The sequence below is a fragment of the Bacillus rossius genome, chromosome 7, assembly GCF_032445375.1.
Source record: "Bacillus rossius redtenbacheri isolate Brsri chromosome 7, Brsri_v3, whole genome shotgun sequence".
NCBI classification, from domain to species: domain Eukaryota; kingdom Metazoa; phylum Arthropoda; class Insecta; order Phasmatodea; family Bacillidae; genus Bacillus; species Bacillus rossius.
The window spans coordinates 57,774,744-57,795,781 of NC_086335.1; the positions used below are offsets into that span (position 1 = coordinate 57,774,744).

Consider the following 21,038-nt stretch of genomic DNA (forward strand, 5'->3'; position numbering starts at 1 on the left):
AATATTTAAAAATGCACAAATATAGTAACAAGTTCAAAAATTCCATTCAGCCCTTTGATGCATTATTTAACTTCAAACATTTAGATACTAGCTAGCGATATACGGATGGAGGCTGCTTTTATTATATACTACTCATGATAACTTGCAATAACCTCAGTAGGTAACCGCTCCCTGATGACGGAGACTGCAACAGCAACCGAAACGTCGGTGGTATAATTTTTTTGTTTGCCTTCGACGCGGCTACAACCCAGAATCCAAGAAACTCCACACAATGGCCTGCGATCTTTATTAGCTGTCAGATTTCATGCAATTTACGTGGCACAGAATATACAAGTATTTCAATTCACAGCCATATCGCGAGATGAAATCCGCGAATATTTCCCGGTCTCTGGATATGTTGTTAGTTGGCGGCGGTATTTCCAGGTGAGTTCCAACTGGAGCGGACCCCGTTAAAAAATTAAAAACAGCCGAGTGGATGGCGTGATTTGGCGCGACAGCATCTCAGTTGGCTGGCTGGCGCCGCAGCGCAATTAGCGGGCCGTGTTTGTTCCGTTCGACTCGGCGACCCGTGTCCCCCCCCCCCCCCGGCCCCCGGACCGTGCTCGCAGCAAAAACAGTGCGTGTACCTATGCACGCGCGCTAGCAGTTACTCTTGCTTGGCGTAATAAAACACTAACTTTAATTCTGCAGGCCAATTTTTTAATTGAAATAAAATAATAAAATGACTGATTAGATATTATACATAATGGTTGGTAAAATAAAAAATATAACTCAAATTTATAAAACTGAATAAATACTCGAGAGTTCAATATTTATCAAAATTGGTTATTTAATTTATTTATAGAAACGAGATATTTTAATTACTGGATTATAGAAATTGTGATTTAAGCATATATGTGAATACATTTTATTTGTTTATCTTTTTTCTATAATATGAGAAACAAAAATATATATATTGAGAGAAATAATCAGGAGCACACGTATAATAAAAACAAAAAAAAATATTTTGACAGCAATAATCAGGTGCACACGGAGAAAAATTAATTAATGCTCTTACTTGTAAGTTATTAGAGAAAATTGTAAATAAAATAAAAATTGTTGTGGTTAGAATTGTTAACTAAAAATTTTTATATACTTAACCCTTATTTGTAGAGACCTGCGAAATTCGCGGATTCATTTCTTGATATGCTACAATTCAAATAATTATACCTTAGCGCTGCTTCTACCACTGGTTCACTGTTAATCTGGAGAACTGAGGGCCAATTAGAGACCCTCACTCATAGAAGTGTCGAATCACAGACACTCGGTCGAGACGACTCACAAGTCAGCAGCCAATGGACAGGTGGCATTTGCCCTAGGTCATTGAATCCGCGAATTTTGCAGGTCTCTTACTTATTTGTTTATATGTTGAAAAAACTGTGCTCACAAATTGCTGGTCAGATGTCACGGGGGATAATCACTTGGTAGTTAATAGCATAGTTTAAATACTAACACTGCCGAAAGATGTCGCGCGAGAGATTAACAGTAAGGTTTGAGACTCAGGGGCGCAACAACTAAATTTCCAAAAGGGGGGGGGGGGGGGGGGGTAATATCCCTTTTTATAAAGAATCATCGATCCCCCCTATTGAAGCGGGGGGTCCGGGGATCCTTCCCCCGGGAAAATTTGTATTTCAAGGTGGAAAATGGTGCTATTTAAGCAGTTTTATTATCTAAAAATTGAGTACACAGCACTTTCTTTGTCCCCGTTTGCCCCCACTTCAAGGTTTCAGAGGGGGGGGGGGCAAAATACCCTTACCCCCCACCCCCCTGTTGTTGCGCCCCTGACGGGGATAATCACTTGGTAGTTAGCATAGTTAAATACCAACACTGCCAAAAGATGTCGCGCGAGAGATGAACAGTGAGGTTTGAGTCGTGAACCGACTCGGCACAAGTGGTGCTTGAACCCGGCCTCGCCCTGGTTGCAGATGTACGCGCTGCGGAGGCTGATGCAGGGCACGGAGAAGTCTCCGAAGGCGCCCCTGGGGAACAACGCCAGGCCCCTGCAGCCTCTGCACCACCGCACAGTCCGCACCAACATCGACTTCCGCAAGGAAGAGGTCAGCCTGATGGTCAATACCTTTTACCTACTTCTCTCTCTATCTCTCTATCCCCCCCATCACTCTGGAAAGTCGTGCACTGTTAAAAACGTTCACCTTGGATTGACAATGAACGCTGGCTTGTCTCACGTACAAGAGTGTACGAAGTCCAGCACACTGGCCCACGTAGTGCATATTTCCCAATGTACTGGTCACGAAATATAGTATTTCACCTCGACGCTTTCGCATCATCAAAAAAACTTGTGACGTATTAACTTGTTTGGTCCCTATCTTTACTTCCATAAAACTCAAAATTACTTTTGAATACGTATCTTCCACCAGGAATACCAGAAAATAAATTTGGATTTTCCGTATGATGCAGCTCTTTTTTTAATTTATTAAATTAACTTTATAAATATTTTTTTTTAATAAAAGATAATAACACAAGATTCAGTAGAACATAAAAATATTAAAAATTAATTGTATTTCTGTTTCATTTTCTAAGTTCATTTAAAACTTTTGTTTACAACACCGCAATTCATTGATTTAATATTTATTTTATTTGCAAACTAGTTAAATGAAGGTTAAAAACGTAAATAACTTTTCTTCCTGAGCACAGCTTAAAACGTACTCAGTAACAGATTCCTTGACTAACCAATGAAAAGTGATTTCCACTCGCAAGTTGGGGTTTCTTCTATCTTTTATGTAACACCCGAATCTATCCAGTGTTATTGGAGACGTTTTAAGCAGAAAGAAAAGCAAACGTAAATAAATTAATGTAAGTATTGTTCGTAACGTAATAGTCGTTGATTTTTTTTATGATTTCCACGGAACTTTCTTTATGATTTACACGACACTTATTTAAAAAAAAAAAAAATCTTTCCCAGATATTGTATTACAAGACACGGGTATTTTCTTTTTGTTCAAATAAAAAGTTTGGTAACACCATAAAACAGGTTGTGGGGTCGATGCTAACTTTATCTAAGTACGGGTATCCACGCAAAAGTTGGAGATTGGGGCAGGACATGCAGACACACGAAAAAGACTCGACAAGACTTTAAATAACTTCCTCTTTTAAGCAGCAGAATTCCTTTCTTTGGAAAGAGGGTTCGTGGTGTATCGTGAATTCCAAGTAGAGACATTTTATCGTTTCTTCAGCAGAAAGGCGGTTTCAAAAAGAACGTCATGGTGAGTTTAAACCACATGATGAGTGAATTTTTTATATTATTTTTGCCTAAAATAATTGATGTTAAAAATATTTAGCCTAAAATAGTTGATAATAATTTCACAGTATTTTTTTTTCCTGACAGAGATGGTTGTTTCATGTAACTATTTTATTAAAAAATATATTTATGTGTTGTTCACAACATTTACATTTTAAAGCTCTATGATTTAATTTCTAATCTCTTATTTTGATTATTATAAATGTTGACGTATGAACTTATACACTCAGTTTTAAGCAGTAGCAGCGAGATAATGCACTAAGATGCAAACTTTGCATCTTCGAACATCGTTACCCACCTAACAAAACGATAGTGAATTTGCCCGAACACAAGCCTTGTGTTTGGATATTATTACAGAAACATAAACAACGTTCAAATCTTAGATATCTATGACGGCTATTGCCACTGCACTTACCTATTTTTATATATGTTTTGAACATTTTACAAATTCATGAATTTTCATTTTTTTTTTTTTTCAGAGAAACATTGGTGTTCTATTTTGCAATTATCAGCAGACTAAACACAGCCGATGTCGTATAAGATCATACTGTTTTGCAGAAAACGTTTAGACAATGTTGTGCTATCATTCAAAGTAACGAATCTGAACGTTTCAATGAACTGAAGCTCGTAAGGTCCATAAGGTCTTTTATAATAATATTTTATTATTTGGTGTAGTTCTGTCCTGGTATTTATTTAAATGATTAACACGTAGTGTGTTACCAACTACTTTTGTTGTATAATAAGTATTGCAAATACTTGGCATGAGTAAGTGACCGGTTGACGTCAAAATTCATGCACCACGCATGAGTATTTAGTTCCTTTCTTATCGAAGTGCTACGTGCATTAAGAAATTTTTTAGTCCCTCAATTAAATGCTGCTTGAAAGTAAGTTGCTCTTATAACGAGTGTGTGCCAGAAGCGCAATTAAATTTTTGACGTGACAACGTCTAATAAATCGATGAACGCCGGCTACACGCACGAAAAAGTGTCCAGATATCTCTCTTCCACTCGATTGGAACAACCATCTATTTGACTTTTTCGAGGCACATTAAACTTGAAACACTCCCATTCGTTTCCTACTTTTCCTATCATCGTCCTATCCTTAACAGAATAACACAGATTGGAAGAAGTTAAATAGCAAACATGTATAAAAGTTATAGTTAAAATAATCTCTTCGTTAAAGTAATTAACATATTTGAATTAATGAGTGCAAATAAAAGTAAATTTATCAATTAAATTGTAGATTTCATTTCACTCCTTCTTTGTATCCATACAAAATAGCGATAATTCAATAAAAATGATTCAATTTTATTCATAAAAGTATGCAATCATTTCATCAATGTTTTGTTATGACGTTGTCACGTTAAACTATCGTCCGTAAACCGACTTTACAGACAACCAATTTTTTATTTTAATATATGTTTCCAGAACGGGTGGTGGGGTGGGGGGACAGAACTTGAAGGCATGTTCCCCGAGCAAACTCGGCTTATTTACGCCGAGAGACTTGCGCGCGAGATTAACGAGGCCTAGGCGGAGTAGTTGAAATATCTCTCCCTGGAGGGCGCATCGAGGACGCGCCGCGCCTAATTTACGTGCCGAGATCTCAGCCCGCTCAGCCGCTCAGCCACTCAGCCGCTCAGCCGCTCAGCCGATACTGGCGGCGCTGGACTCGCGTCCCTGTGTGAAGGCGGATCTTGTGGACAAACATCGTTGGTCGCGTAACAGCCGTTTCAACACCGGAACATATCATATTCTACATCACACGGCCGCGGTCATAATGTCACAGACAAGCTACTTCGACTTTATGTTAATCACAAAATAAAATGTTAAAAACATTTGTATGACTTATGGTCTAAAAACTAAAGTGTTTCCCAAGGCTGGTAGTTCGCCTTTGAAATTGTAGGTGAATTTTTTTACTGCAAATATTAAATTATTTAAGACACAATATATTGTTTTTTTTTTAATGGAACACAAATATAGGCCTACATGTAAGATTACAGATATATGTAAAAAAAATTTAGATTTACACGAAAAACAACTGTATCACTACAAAATAGTATTCGCAGTAACACTGTGTTCGGTTTCTTACCCGCACATTTATGCTTTGTGTTGTCCTAGTACCTCCAATAGTTAAAACTCATTTGTAAACCTTTCCCTGAATAGCTTTACAGTATTAACTGCGCACATTAATAAGCACGATAAAACCAAACAAAGTCAAATCGTTGAATTTTCGATTATCTTTTCTATGGTTTAGTAAAATTATGCTTAAAAAATCAATTAAAATATAAAATAATGCGCCAATAATTATTGTAATAAATACTCAGTATTATCTAGAAAAACAAATTTCATAATTGCACAAGTAACCATAGCCATGTGTTGTACAAAGTTACATTATCTTTCTTGTATTATTACAAACAATTTATTGGCAACTGTTTTGCAAATATATATTTTGTACAAGTACAGAAAACGTTTTTCCCTGTAGAATACTGGGCGTCTGGATAACATTTAATTAATCAAATTTCTTACAACCACAGCAAAAAAAACATGTCATTGACATAAGATTATTTCATGGATATAATAATTGAATGAAGCAACTCGTCATGAAAATGATTGGGAAAGAGTATTATGATACCCGCTTGGGGTTCCATCTTAATTACTTGTTCTATTATATGCAATACAAATTATTTTAGCTTTAATTTCAAAGGCGCATACCAGCCTATGGAAGCACATTATGCCATAAGTAGTATAGATGTTTTCAAATAATTTTCTTCGTGAATAACTTACAGCCAACGTTTGACGATCTGATTCAGACTCAGTCTGTATATGTGAAAGTGAGCCATGATTTTGAACGTTATTGGAAGCGTTGTGTGAAATTGTACGGACTAAAAATTATTTACCGAGCCATACAACAAAATTTATTTTGAATTCTTAGTACCTTCTAAAAAGCGCTCTGCTAAAAAAACAGACAAAGTAATGTTCACGTGGTGGCATTGTAATTACAAATTTTATTTGTGAGTAAATGCATTTATTTTAAATTTTTCATGTATGAAGAAATTTGTTTCTTCTTTGGGACATGATTGTTTTGCCAGAGGCTGAGGTTGGCAACAGTTGATTTTTAAAGTTCATAGTTGTCTAAATTATTAAAGATTGTTGGAAACATTAATCAAAATGAAACGTTACATCATATGAGTTATTATTATTTTTATGTTATTAAAATTTGGCATATTTATTTAGTACTTTTGGTCTTGGAATTATTGTTTTCATTTTAATGTTTGCATTGAGGTTATGAAGCCTGTCATTTTTATAACTTTTAGATTATAAAAATTAAATTGCTAAAAATTGCCTTTCAAGATTTGAAATTTTAAGTAACATCATGTTTTAATAAGAAAGAAGATAATTTGTTTTGGAGGGGGGGGGGCCTTATGGCAATTCTAGAAGCTGTTTACAGTGATTCCTAAAAAAATTATAATTTAGTTTCACGTGTAGCAACATAAACCCTTATATAATCAAACGTGTTGGATTTGCCAAATGAAACTATGATGGTGAAACTACCCTGAAATACATATACTTATAATTATTGTGTGCTATTTAACACAGGTCCAGAGTTGAGTATAAAAGTCTTAAGTAGACTTATCTTACAATACTTTTTTTATATTTATGGTTGGCTTAGCAAAAATTTCAAAGATAAGAGGTAAACATTACAAAATTTAACCAAAAAGCTAATTTAATGGTAACTAAAACTCAAGCATAGGCACACACGTGCTTGATAGTCATTAATACTTTTAAAAAATCCGGCGTTGCCAAAACAAGATAATAATAAGTAGTGAGTGATACATTAATAATAGTCACTCACACATTTACACACAGATTTACGCAGGAGGTGATATGGTAAGTAGGTGTTCCCAAAATGATTTTTTTCAGTCCGTTCTTGAAATGAGCTAGATCTATTGATTGCCTTGCCGCCTGGTTTAGTCCATTCCAGAGCCTTCTACTCTAAGTAGGTAAGTCTTGCCGTATAACGTACACATACCAATATTACCGTGTGCCCCAACAATTACCGTGCGGACTGGCTTGCACGAACAGCGCAGCGTCGCTGAGGCCGGGGGGTAAAATCATCGCCTCAGATAAGGATCCCGTTTAAACTTTTTGCGTTCGGTGTACGCGGCGAGGGCGGTATACTCGCCAGCTGATAACACGTAATGTAGTGCGCGAAGGGTGGGGGTCGTCGTGAGAATGAGATGAGGAAGGGGGAGGGGGGGAGGGAGGGTTGGGCGTGTTGAAGAGTTGGGCGCGAGATAGCGCGCGGGAGGAAGATATTTCAAGGATCACTTCTGCCGGGCGAAGGAGCAGAGGGGAAGGAAGACGGGCGGGGGGTGGACCTGGCTGTGACGTCACTTAGCCCCTGCCGTAAGAGGACGTGCAGGTGAGGCGGAGTGGCCGACGAGAGGCTGGTAAATGGTACACCTGCTTTTTACGACGCGGCGGGGGGCTCCAGGCATCTCGATAGCTGTAATGGCGGTTGACGGCGTGGCTTGGTTGGTGGGGAAGGAAGGAGGGGGGGAGAGGTGATGGGCGGAGGACGCGACAGCGACGAAGAAGCGACGGCGCCCCAGGGCTGTCGCCGGTTCTGTTCCCGAAGCTTATCGCAAACCTAGTTTCGCTTGAACCTCCGCGCTGATAATCTTGCGCACTGGAGACTGAAACTCAGTAATCGCCATTTTTCGCTTGTCTACGTCATCCGTAACGAGACTCCACAATGAAGCACTACGATGGTTGTGTGGAGAAAAAAGAAAAGTTGAGAGCTTTTTGTAGATAATCTCATAGACAAAGACAGCAATTTTTGTTGACTCGGATTTTGTACATGTACACTGGAAAACTTTATAAGAACTTATATCAGTGCTATGAAACGAAGGGGAAGGGGGAGTAGTTCTTGTTTCTTGATTTGACTTTAACAACCATCAGGCGTACTGCCGAAATCCGAGTTACACAGAACTGCAAAAATAAACCTGCATCATTTAAAGCCACGATTGCTTCATAACTTTCTTATCAGTGATATAATATTCAAATACGCATCGATACAGTTAAATGAACAGACAGTGTAAGGAGAAGGCGTCGCTTAGCCAGGGCAGTTGTTTGCAAACTAACATCGTCCCTATTCGCCGCTAGACCGATGATATTGCTGTCCAGCATCCTAACTGCGAAATGCCACTCACAGCCTGCCGCTTGGTTTTCTGTTGCAAGCAAGCCTTGCCGACACACTACTCAGGGACGGCTGCAGTTTTGTTTTTCTTTAGTACCCGACGAGAACATCGTTTAACAGATTGGCTCACACACACACATATAGTGTTTATCTCGGTCTGGTCACTTCAGCAAAAAAATTTTTCTTATATTCCATGACCAAATTAATAAAATAAACAAATACGATCTGAATTCCCTAACCCTAACTAAACGCAACACTACAATATACAGTCAGGATCAAATTTAGCAACCAAATTTTTAATGCTGGGTTTTTTATAGTGTCTAAACGTACAAAACGTACAAAACGTAACTCATCACTGCCACTGGAGACTGCACACTTTATAAAACTTTATTTAGAGATGATTGCGCTTGAGATTATGAAGAAAGAACATCAGTAATATTGGATAAATTATTGGCAGTCATTACTAGAGCTTGCTCAGTAAATTTTAAAACAAATGCCTGCAGAGGTGGAACAGTTTTGTTTTGTCATCACAGAGTATTTAGGTTAACCATTAATTGCGTAAAAATACTTGCTTGCAAACAGTAGAGCTAACAGCTAGGCATACAGATTTTTAAGATTTCTGCTGAGAGATAAACGCTAAACAAAACAAGTGAAAGAAAATAATTTTTACAATAATTGAACACTGCAAAAATACGGATACAAATATACGAAGAAAAAAAAAAGCTAAAGTTACACAAAAACAACTCTTCGATCGACAAAAAGTAGGCTAGGAAAGAAATAAGAAAAATGTAAACAATGAAAAAAAATTAAAACAATCAAAAAACCAACTTGTGCTGTGTATAAGACACGAACTAAAAAAAAACGATTAGCACTCATACGACCATCAACCAAAAAAATAATTCTGTGAACAACGACGGAGTTTATGAAGTGAAAAAGATGTGAAAAAAAGGGGGTGAAACGGGGGGGGGGGGGGGGGGGTACGAGGAAGCTAGTATGTAAGCCAGCCAAAAATGGCGAAAAACAAAATGGAGCTTATGTCGTGGTCACATCCGTCACCAGACCACCTCCCTCCGTTCCGTTTATTTTTCAACCTTGCTGTAGAAAACGCACGCATCAGTCCTTCGCAGGAAGAAAACTTCCGCGTGAAAGGGCTCCTTGGAAGGGTGAAGAAGGGGCTGCGGAGAGGAGGGGGGGGGGTGATAACGTCATGCGTGAGCGAGTAGGCACGCACTTCCGGCTGCGGGTCGCGGGCGGGTCCACCTTCCGTTTGACGGAGGGGTGGTGGGGCGGAGTATGAGATAAGGCGGGCGAGACTCGCTCATGAGATGGCGAGCAGGAAGGCGATAGCCCTTTGTGGATTCTGAGAGGCGGAATAAAAAAAAAACTAGGGGAGTAGGAACCCAAATGCAGATACGGGCTGGGACGAGAAACAGCTTTGCTTGAATATATATATATATATATATATATATATATTTATATATATATATATATATATTTCAGCTGGTTTCGAACGATATCATTCACACTACTTACACCTTCAATTGACACAAATCACTGGTACCTAAATATCGAGACGATTTTATCATTTCTTTTGTTTTCATGTCTGCTATATTATTTGTGACTTAGTGTGAACTTTGAATATATATACTGTATAGAAGTCGCCAGCCCAGGTTAAAATTTCTAATACGGTTTTGAGGTAGTTGGTTAATTCACCGCCGCAATCGCCACCATCTCTAGGGCATCGACTTGTGGTGGTCCCTAGCGGACAAGTGCCGAACTCTTCAAACACCCCTTCCCCCTCCCGTTGAACGACCTCGAGCTGCAGTGAATGATGGATGAGGGGTGCGGGGAATGACAGCGGGCGACAGTGCTGCATTCTAACGTGTACACAACAACTAAGACGATACAGGACGTTACGGCAGCGCACTGCAGCGGTGAAGTTCCCAAGCTGCTCATTTTACGCTCTTGAGAAACGTAGAGTAAATCCTATCCACTCGCGACTTCTATACAGTATATATATTCAAAGGTGTGAAGAAACGAAGGAGCTGATGACTGACGTTATTCAGAGTAAATATATTGTTACATCAGCAAGGAGTACAGCTGTAGTGCGTATAAACGCACTAATGTGAAGCGCGCGCTCTCGCAGCATTGACCGAAAAACAGCGCGCGCAGTTCACATGAGTGCGGCGGAATGCAAGACTGCCGAAATTGTGTGTTTGTGTGTGTGTAAATGTGTATAACATCTACTATAAAATATGGTAACCATTGAATAATTTTAGTCATTAGCTCCTTCGTTTGTTTCATTCCTTCACGAATCACCGTGTATAAAATAGTGTGTTTCACCACGAGCATTCCTTAACCAATTGTTTTGAAAATGTTCTTCGGAATGAAAAATGTTTTAAAAATCTGAAATCTATAACAAAGAATATGACATGACTTTCCCTTAAAAAAAATCTTACTACAAAACTCTCATGCCTTTTGTTTCTGGTTAATCATAAAATGCCAAATAATTTATAGAAATTTTATTTTATTTTAACTAGTTTAAATACTTAATATTTTAGGGGAGTTGGCCGTTAGAAGCGTTCATATTGAAGGAACTAAAATATGCGTCGTAAGAAACTTTCCATGGATATGTAAGTCTAGCAAATAATAAAATAGACCTACTAGACGGTAACACAGGCCGAAAACAGTCTTTGCTTGCTGCTCCCTGAGGTGAAAAATCGTCGATGCAATCTGTTGGGACAAAAAGTATAGAACAAGACTTCCAACTTTTGATCCTGTTTCTATTACTACCCCTCCTCTTTTTCATAACTTTTTCTTTTTTTCACCTTGTTTTTTTTTTCTTTTGTGCGCTTTCCCCGAAGCTTTGGGAAGACATTGTCTGGCCATTTTTTCGCAGCTTGTTCTAAATCTGGTTTCCTCTGATGACAAATGGCAACACGGAAACACTTTCTTCAGTCGAAAATAAACTACGAAAGAATTTTTTTATAAAGCTTTCACACATTTACCACTGAATACACACGGGAGACTGATTTGGAGTCGAATAAATAGAAACCCGACAGCAGTTAGCAACGTCGGCTATGTTTCCCATTGTAAAATAAAAGTGGGACCACCCATATACGTCATATGTCACATGGTTATGTGCTGACCTAAAAGAAAACGGGTCCTCTGAAGCTAAAAATGCATATGTAATTTAAATGTATTTAAGTGGAATCGAACTAAAGTAGCTATATAAGCAGAAACAGACGGTTTTCTAGAAATTACAAGCATGTATAAATGCGGGTGGACTGTTTGCCATGAATCACACATTTATGCAAGTGCAAGTGAACCATTTGCTAAGAATCACAAACTTATTCACGTATGTACAAGTAAACCGTTTGCTATGAATCACAAACTTATTCACGCGTGTACAAGTGAACCGTTTGCTATGAATCACAAACTTATTCACGTATTCTCAAGTGAACCGTTTTCTATGAATCACAAACTTATACAAGTATGTACAAGTTAACCGTTTGCTATGAATCTCAAACCTTTTTTATACAAGTGCAAGCGAACTGTTTGCTATAAATCACAAACTTACACAAGTGCAAGTGAACTGTTTGCTATGAATCACAAACTTATACAAGTGCAAGTGAACCATTTGCTATGAATCACAAAATTATTCACGTATGTACAAGTGAACCATTTGCTATAAATCACAAACTTATTCACGTATGTACAAGTGAACCGTTTGCTATGAATCACAAACTTATTCACGTATTCTCAAGTGAACCGTTTGCTATGAATCACAAACTTATACAAGTATGTACAAGTTAACCGTTTGCTATGAATCTCAAACCTTGTTTTATACAAGTGCAAGCGAACTGTTTGCTATGAATCACAAACTTACACAAGTGCAAGTGAACCGTTTGCTATGAATCACAAACTTATACAAGTGCAAGTGAACCATTTTCTATGAATCACAAACTTATTCACGTATGTACAAGTGAACCGTTTGCTATGAATCACAAACTTATTCACGTATTCTCAAGTGAACCGTTTGCTATGAATCACAAACTTATACAAGTATGTACAAGTTAACCGTTTGCTATGAATCTCAAACCTTTTTTATACAAGTGCAAGCAAACTGTTTGCTATGAATCACAAACTTACACAAGTGCAAGTGAACCGTTTGCTATGAATCATAAACTTGCACAAGTGCAAGTGAACCATTTGCTATGAATCACAAACTTATACAAGTGCAAGTGAACCATTTGCTATGAATCACAAACATATTCACGTATGTACAAGTGAACCGTTTGCTATGAATCACAAACGCAAGCGAACCATTTGCTATGAATGACTAACGTTCCTTGTGCCGCTATTCCACCGACGCGACGCTGACGGCGCGTGAAAAATACGGTTGATTGGGGGAGCAGGGGGAGCGACAAGTGGTGTGCCATTAATATGGTACGCATTTTTCGCTAAATACGGTACCGGCACAAAACGCGTGAGTTTTAGAAGAGGCGGAAATTAGAATATACATCGGTAGGAGGAGGTATTCACATGGCTGGCTGCACTCTGTGCTACTTCACTCGTTCCCTGCGGCTGGTCGGACGCTGTTCGGGCTGGAGTGCAGCTGTGCAGCCCGAACAGACGGGAACAGCGCGAGCTCTGGTTAGGGGAGGGGGGAGGGAGGAAAAAAGGTCTGCGGTGGCGGTATTCGTGTTTAATGAGCGGTTTAACACGTCCGTGTTGTACCATTTCCATGTCACCGCGATAACTAGTGTCGCAAAAAAAAACATAATTATATTCCTCGTAACGTTGAACGAAATGAAGCTACGTTGGTCGTCGTTAACATGTCCTACAAACGTAGCAAAGCTAAATAACTCAAGTAAAACATTTTTCCAACATGTATGTGTACGTGTTTTATTTTGAATTCGTCCTCGTTAGGTTACACCAAGTTTTTTCTGCGTCTATTATTCACATGAAAAATAACTGTAAACCGGTAGGGTACGAGTACACTTGTACAGAGTACATTTTCATTGCTGTTTTGTTTTATTTTATTTTATTAATTGTTAAATTTAATCTTTGTTTTTTTATTTTGTTTGGTCTTAAAGTCCTTATTTATGCCTAGTTTTAGTACATAATGCCTCATTCCTTTAGTTTAATGTTTTATGTTTCACTTAAAACCTATCGCGCGTAAATCTGTCTTACGTGATGGTTGAAGTTCTAACAGCGTGTAGTTTCCAATCTTAGCTTTCCAGGCCTGTGTTTTAATGTTGAGATACTTGAACGCTAAGGCAGAAGCACGCTGGGTTATGGAACAAAAGTGAATTATGGAACACAAGACTAAGCTACGGTCTTAATTCAGACCGTAGTAGGTAATCACGAAAATTAATGCGTGTACTTGCGACATCCGCCATTATTGTTGGGTTGAATCAGTGCCTACAAACACAAACTGTATTAAGTTTTTTTGTACAAATACTTTGATATTAGTGCGTAAAATGGCTTAAGTCATTTGGCGGCTTTTTAGTAATTAGCTCCTTTGTTTGTTTCATTCCTTCATGAATCAGCGTGTATAAAATAGTGTGTTTCACCACAAGAATTATTAACCAATGGTTTTGAAAATGCTTTTCGGCATAAACAATTTTTTTTAAAAATCTGAAATCTATAACTAAGAATACATCACTTTACCTTTAAAAAAAATCTTACTACAAAACTCTCATGCCTTTTGTTTCTGGTTAGTCATAAAATGGCAAATAATTTAAATAATTTGTTTTCCTGTGGACATATTGTTAATTTGGTTAGTCACTTCTTGCATATTTTAGAGACGCCACGTGATTTTAGCCAACTTAATACACTCACTCAAGCTTTTGAACGTACCAAATAGGTGCAATAATATTTTAACTACTGTTATTGTGCAATTTTAATGCTACAAATCTTTTTTTTAATACGTAAAATATACGAACTGACTATTGTGTTACCAGTTCTGAGGTTAAGATAGGATCTATGCACTGAAACACTGGAACCTCATATACTACTTGAACCTCATCTACCACTTGAACTTCACGTACCACTGAATTACGCTGGAAAATTACAGTCTACTATAATTTTCATTTATTCCCTAGATTTTAAATTTTTTTTTTCATTTAACCTTGGACATTTGTTGTGTATGTTTTAATCGTATTAGCAGCGCTAGGCTTGGAGCCATACCTTTTTTTGACAGATAAATTTCTTTAAGTATTCAATTGAAATTAAGTTTAATGCTAAAAATTATAATATTTAAATGTAATATTTTCTTTACCATTTTCAGTGTTACGTTTTGTCTTACTAAGTGTTTGCAATATAAGGGTTAATTGTGTGTTATTGTTCTTTTTGACCAGTGTTATGACTGTTTTGTTTCCATTTAATGTAGAATAATTATTTTCTTGCCATATCATTGATTATATTCTTCCATAGAACCTGATATATCGATTTAAGTTGCAAAAAGTAGGCTTAGCCAAATCACACAGTAAAACCATTACTAATTATACAATAATTACACTTTAACTTTATGTATAATATTAATTTTTATAAGAAATATAATAATACATTGTATATGGAATTCAACTGTAAACCACATTGATAACTGTTTGGTGCGCAAGTATTTTATATATTATTTTCATAGTAGTAAAGTAAAATATTCCAATGTCACATACTGAATGATATGTAATACAAACACTGAGTTTAAATTTAATATCAAAGTAGCTGGATGTATAAATAAGTTTAGTATTAAAATACAATTTTCTATGTATCACATTTACAAATTATAAAGTCGTGACAAGAATGTTGTGTATATTTGAATAATTTTCCTAAAACATTTAATGAGTAATTTTTATGATCGGAACGGAGGATAAAAATAATTATATTTTGAAAAGCAAAAACATCACAATTTTATTAGTTTTTCGACATTAAGTATTTTATTTTCTAGCGTAAAATATTTAAATTACCTAATATGTATTGTATAAGTGAAGGCGTAGTGTACCTGTTTAAGTTATTACTTCATAGCGTAGCCGTAATTTAACAAACCAAAATATGTTTCGAGTAAACCGATATCGACGATAAAGCTATATACATATCCACTACCCTAATGTACCAGAAAAACTGTATATTAAGGTCTTTGATTTTAAACTCTAAAAAATATGACTAAAATGCATAACTATATAGTACAATATTTACCTAAAATTCATCAATTTTTTCCCTAACAGAACTACTAACTCTCAATTTTATCAACGTGGGCCTAAACGGATGAATTGATTAGGGTGTGACGTCACGTTGTTCACTAGGGACAGAAATTCGGAAGGTGAAAAGACTGGATGCATCACGGACGGAATCCGCTGGGAGGAACCCGAGAAAACCCCCAGGCTCACAGCGCGGTCCGCCAAACACAGATTTAGACCCCGCTGGGAAACGAACCAGCATTGTCTCAGTTTGGGAGAGGGGGAGGGGGGGGGTTGACCCATCCCGCTAGAGCTGTGCATAGGCCTGGCATCTTGCCCGCGCACAGACGACAGCCAATGAGTTTGCCAGTCACTTGGGAATGGTTACAGGAGCCCATCATTTATTACCTTAATGACCCATATATTTAAAGCAATTCTCTTCCACACGTGTGACGTAAAAATCTAACTTAACTTGCCATTTTTTTGGCGGAATGTTTTTTTTAATGGTTACCGAGAAATAAAACTACAGTAGATGTCTCTACGCATATTGCTTAGCAAATACTTTTATGTTCGTACAAGATCGCACGACGCTTCCAGCAACGGTGACAGTTCATTTCGCATATACAAGTTGAGTCAGAATTCAACCGACATACTTCGACAGCAGGTTTATCACGCAAAATAAGTTGCAATTCTATATACGAATTATGGTCTAAAGTGATTCCCAAGGATATTTAAAGTTGGAGCTTAACAACCGGTTTATTGAAAACAACGGGGAAAGAATTTTACGTGCAGAGTCAGGTAATTAATAACTAACTTAAATCTTTGTAGGTTAAACCTAAAGAAGAAACACTTTCCTTGAGTCACAACTGTGCTAATCTGCCTCAGCTTCTCGATAATGCTCATTTGGACAAACCGCAAAACTTGTCACCGTCGTAAAATGACTTCACTGAAATAATAATTGTATGTAACAAGAATTCGCTACCCAAAATTATTTCAATTGAAATCATTTTACGACAACGACAAGGGTTGCAGTACTTGTGGAACTTTGTTCAGTTAAACATTGCCAATACGCGTAATAGAGACCGGAATAAAAATTTGAATACTTTTGGGAAGCACTTTAGACATTATCGTATAAATGTTTCCCACTTATTTTTTTTAGTGATGCCATGAGCCTGCAGCCGTGGATGGTTGGTTGAGTCCAGACTCATCGTTAGAGACCTGCCAAATTCGCGGTTTCGCTGGCCTTCAGGATAGACTGCACATACCCCTGTACACTCGGGCAAATAACGCAAGTTCATTGGCTGCCGACTTGTAAGTCGTCTCAGCTGTTTTTGTCTGTGATTCGATCCTTCTTTGGTCGAGGGTATATAACTGGTTGAGATTCGTCCAGATGAACATTAAGCCGATAGCAAAATTATCTAAGAGGTATATGTGTTTGAATTCTAGCCTATCACCGAATGAATCCGCGAATTTCGCAGGTCTCTACTCATCGTGTACCTAGTTGGTCTGCACAGCTGCCGGGTGATCGCGGACCAACACGACGTCGTGGGCAGAAGCGAGGCGGTCGCCAGGCATAGGCCGCGCCGACCCTAATGGCGGCGCAAGATTACCCCGAATATACCGTCCTATTTGTAACGACCTGCTTCTCCCCCCCCCCCCCCCCCCCCAGCAGTACCAGGCTCCTGATAAGGCCGGCGTGAAAACCTTCCTCTATTTTTTCCTCCCCCCTCTCCCTTTTTTTCCCGCAAAGAGTAAAAAAAAATAGCTGGAGGGAGAAGGGGTGGGGGAGATAATGAAAACCCCTCCGGCAAGTGGGCAGCTACCCGTGTTAGCGGACGGCGTATAGGCTTGAGGGGGTTTTCAGGGCACCAGGGATGGAAGAGGCGGGGGAGGGGATATTATAATGGTGGCCGGCAGGGAAAGGAGCTGCGGAGGGGGAGGGGGCGAAAATGAATTAATTCGGTGGTGCGAAAACTGCCCGCTCCGCGAGAGCAGGCAGACTGATAACATTGTGCCGGGTCGAAAGGAAAAAAATAGGAGGGGTAGGGGGTTGAGGGATTTAAGGGGAAAGGGGTGTAGGATGGATAGGGGTGTAGGTCATGCAGGGAATATGCAGGTCCACTGTTTCTCCCCCTGGACTGAAAATTCGTTGCCGGAACGGTTGTAGCCATCTCTGTTCGCACGGTGTGGCTATCCCCACTGGTTGGTCCGCTTGTTTGGAAAAGGGGATTAACGAAATTTGTCTCGTGTGTTATCTGTTGACTTAACTTGTTTTGACGAAAGCGCTTACCGATAGGTGTGAGTGTAGGTATTGATGTATGCGTATATGTTTACATACGTTTATAAACACTTGCTTCGCTCGTTATGAGCAACGTTTCCACAAAGTTTTGATAAAGAGTCATTGGACAAAAGTTGTAGATGAAAACGTGTTTTGTTGCAAAATTCCAAATTTACCTATGTTCTAATTTTCTAAATAAGAAGTGCCAGTCGTTCATAAAAGTAAGTTTTGCTCTAAATTAAACAAACATACGTAGTAATTCAAACATTTTCTTGTCAGTTACATGACAAATCCTATAAATTTGCAAAATTTATAGTCGATAACTCATTGGCAAGCACTTAGAACAATAACCAAGTGTTCAGCAATTTGTTGAGGGTTCATTTGTTTTCCCGTCGATTTACCATCTTATTCGAGCACGATGTATTCAGTCATACCACGGGAAAGCTGACATACTTTAAGAGCAGATAATTACATATTAAAAATTTCTAAGAACTACAAAAAACATTATAGAAACGTTTTATCACTGTGCAACCTTCCTGATAGTAACCAAAAAGAATGTGTTACTTATTTATGCGATGTTTAGCATTTGATATTCAAACAAACCAATTTTTATAAATACGAGTACCTGTGTGTTGTTAGTTCACATTGGTTGCAAGTTTAAAGGACAATTTATTTAATTTAGAAATGTAAGTGAAATTACATATATTTTTTTAATAACCTACTTTCTGTTCGCAGGGCAAGAACTGTCCAAGTATGTACAAGGAAATGTATTATAGAGGTGAGTATAAGAATACTGCAGTTTATACAATTACATATATATGCATCTCCATTTATTTTTCTGATGTTTTACAAATATTGTTACTGGTATTTGTTTTGTTCAGATGAAAAAAATTCGTGTCACATTTTATCTGAGAAAAAATAACTTTACTGTAAATAAATTTTAGAGTTCAGAGAATCAAATTATATCATAAGGTTGAGCGTCGAGTTAATAACGTGGTCTTAGCACTAAACTTTACTAATCATTACTCTTACAGACATAATATAGAAACCTTATTAAATGTTTCATTAACTTATTTCACAAATATTTTGTGGTTGAATGTATTACATTTATTTCACAAAAAAAACATATGTACGTTTCGAATTAAATTATGCGTTTTGAACCGTCATGAATATTTTTTTTTATTTCATGGATTGGACGAAGATACCTTTTTACCGTTCACATAAGGGGTTGTAAATGAAGTTTCATTGTTCAAAGCTTTGCTTACTAATTTTTTAATCAATATAAAAAATTAGGATACGCAAATTATTAATATTATTTGGGCGTGATTGCCTTACGATGTTTTCTTTTTTTAAAGGTAGATTCAAATAAAATTTTTATTCTTAAATTCTCAATGAAATATTATATTTACTAATAACGTCACGCATACCCGCAATCTACTTTTCAACGTATACAGGATTTCTGGGTTGATTTAAACGTGATATGGAATAAATATTATCTTGTTATAAGTTGCAATCATTGTGAAGATTTCAGAACTCGTTTTCCGTTCCACCGTATGTATACTTTCCAAAATAATTTCGCTTTATATTTATTTATTGTAAGTCTTGTAGTTCTACCTTTCTTCTGTTGTTAATCTTGACGTGTCACATCAATATTTACATTATTTTTAGCCAGTAGTGAAGAATACTCTCAATATTGGCCATTTTTGACCCTACGAAACGAACTAAATGGCGATTAACACAGTTTTTTTTTTGTGCCTGATCGGCAGTGAAACTGCAAGAGACGTGTCTTATTTTATTTGCTGGCGTCTAAGGCTGGTGTCAAACTATGCAATTCTTTTTCTGCGCCTAAAACATTCCGCAGTTTTTTTTGGGGGGGAAGGGGGTTGAAGCTGTAGGGGAAGGTGGGTCAAGATGGGATACCTAAGGTTTGGCACTATTTTATGACAACAAAATGAAATAAAACAAACATTTTTATACATCCAGTCCCTTCATTGTACCTTTGTCTACATAATAAGATTTTTGAAAGTTCCAAAACCACCACTAATCCCAAAAATAGCAATACTTAAACAAAAAAGAGCATTCACCCCGTCTTGCCCCACTAGGGGGAAAGTTTGAAGGCGATTCAGAAGCTGACGTCGAAGGATGGCTGTTTTTTGAAGCAAAATTTGCAGCAATTGACGATGAATCGTTAATGTCCTTCGATGTCTGAGGTACTGAAGTTCTGAATGCTGAGTATCCTTGATTGAAGCTGTCTTTGCTGATGCGTCCTCAAGAGAGACCTGGATGTCGGTTGTTGCAGATGGTAAGATATCCACTTCACTGAACACGTTGCTGTTAAGGGGCCATATCCCACATTTACGGAAACCATTCAGTGCTTTACTCATTGTTGCTGATTTGATGTATGCAGAGCCAAATAATGAAGCAATCTTTTGCCAAGTATCAACTTTTCCAGGATTTGTTCGTAGCCATTTGCGCACTTCATCCTCATAATATTTGCTCAAGGGTTTCATGTATGAAACGTCAAGAGGCTGGAGGCGGTGGGAGCAATGTGGGGGTAAACATATTAAGGTGACGCCATTTTCTCTAGCCAGGTCAATCAAGACCAAATTCTTTGTGTGCGTCTTATGCCCATCGAATATGAGGAGTAGGTACTGTGTTGGCCTTTGATGCTCCTGTGTAAGTAAGAAATTTCTGGAACCACTTTATAAAAAGTTCTTTAGTTATCCATCCCGTTTCGTGCACTTCTGCTGTAGCGCCAGGGGGAAGTCCAGTTTGGAATTCCTGCTGCATTATCTTCCGGGGAAATATCAGCATCGGTGGGATGTAAGAGCCAGAGGCCGAGAAGCAAATTACAGCAGTTACAGTTTCACCTCTTTCTGCTGATGTCACTGTGCCAACTTGACGACGTCCTCTTAGCGCCACTATTTTGGTGTGTCCCTTCGGGTTCACAGTCAGCCCCGTCTCATCTACATTAAAAATCCTATCGCTTGTCAGTTTCAAGGTATCAACCTCTTTAGAAAGGAGAACATAAAATTTCTGCACATCTACATTTTAAATCCCATGGCTCGTGCAACTGCTGTTG

General features: G+C 37.9%; 1 protein-coding gene across 2 annotated transcripts in view; it reads left to right on the plus strand.

Annotated features, from left to right (window-relative positions):
* Positions 1-21,038, plus strand: part of LOC134534113 (carbonic anhydrase-related protein 10) — a 477,139-nt gene that overhangs the window by 453,356 nt on the left and 2,745 nt on the right. The window contains exons 8-9 of one of the 2 annotated variants that reach the window (XM_063372174.1): positions 1,965-2,108; positions 18,692-18,734. In XM_063372174.1, coding sequence (XP_063228244.1) covers positions 1,965-2,108; positions 18,692-18,734 — 187 coding nt within the window. The remainder of the gene's footprint in view (positions 1-1,964; positions 2,109-18,691; positions 18,735-21,038) is intronic. The other variant, XM_063372175.1, reaches the window with a different exon arrangement.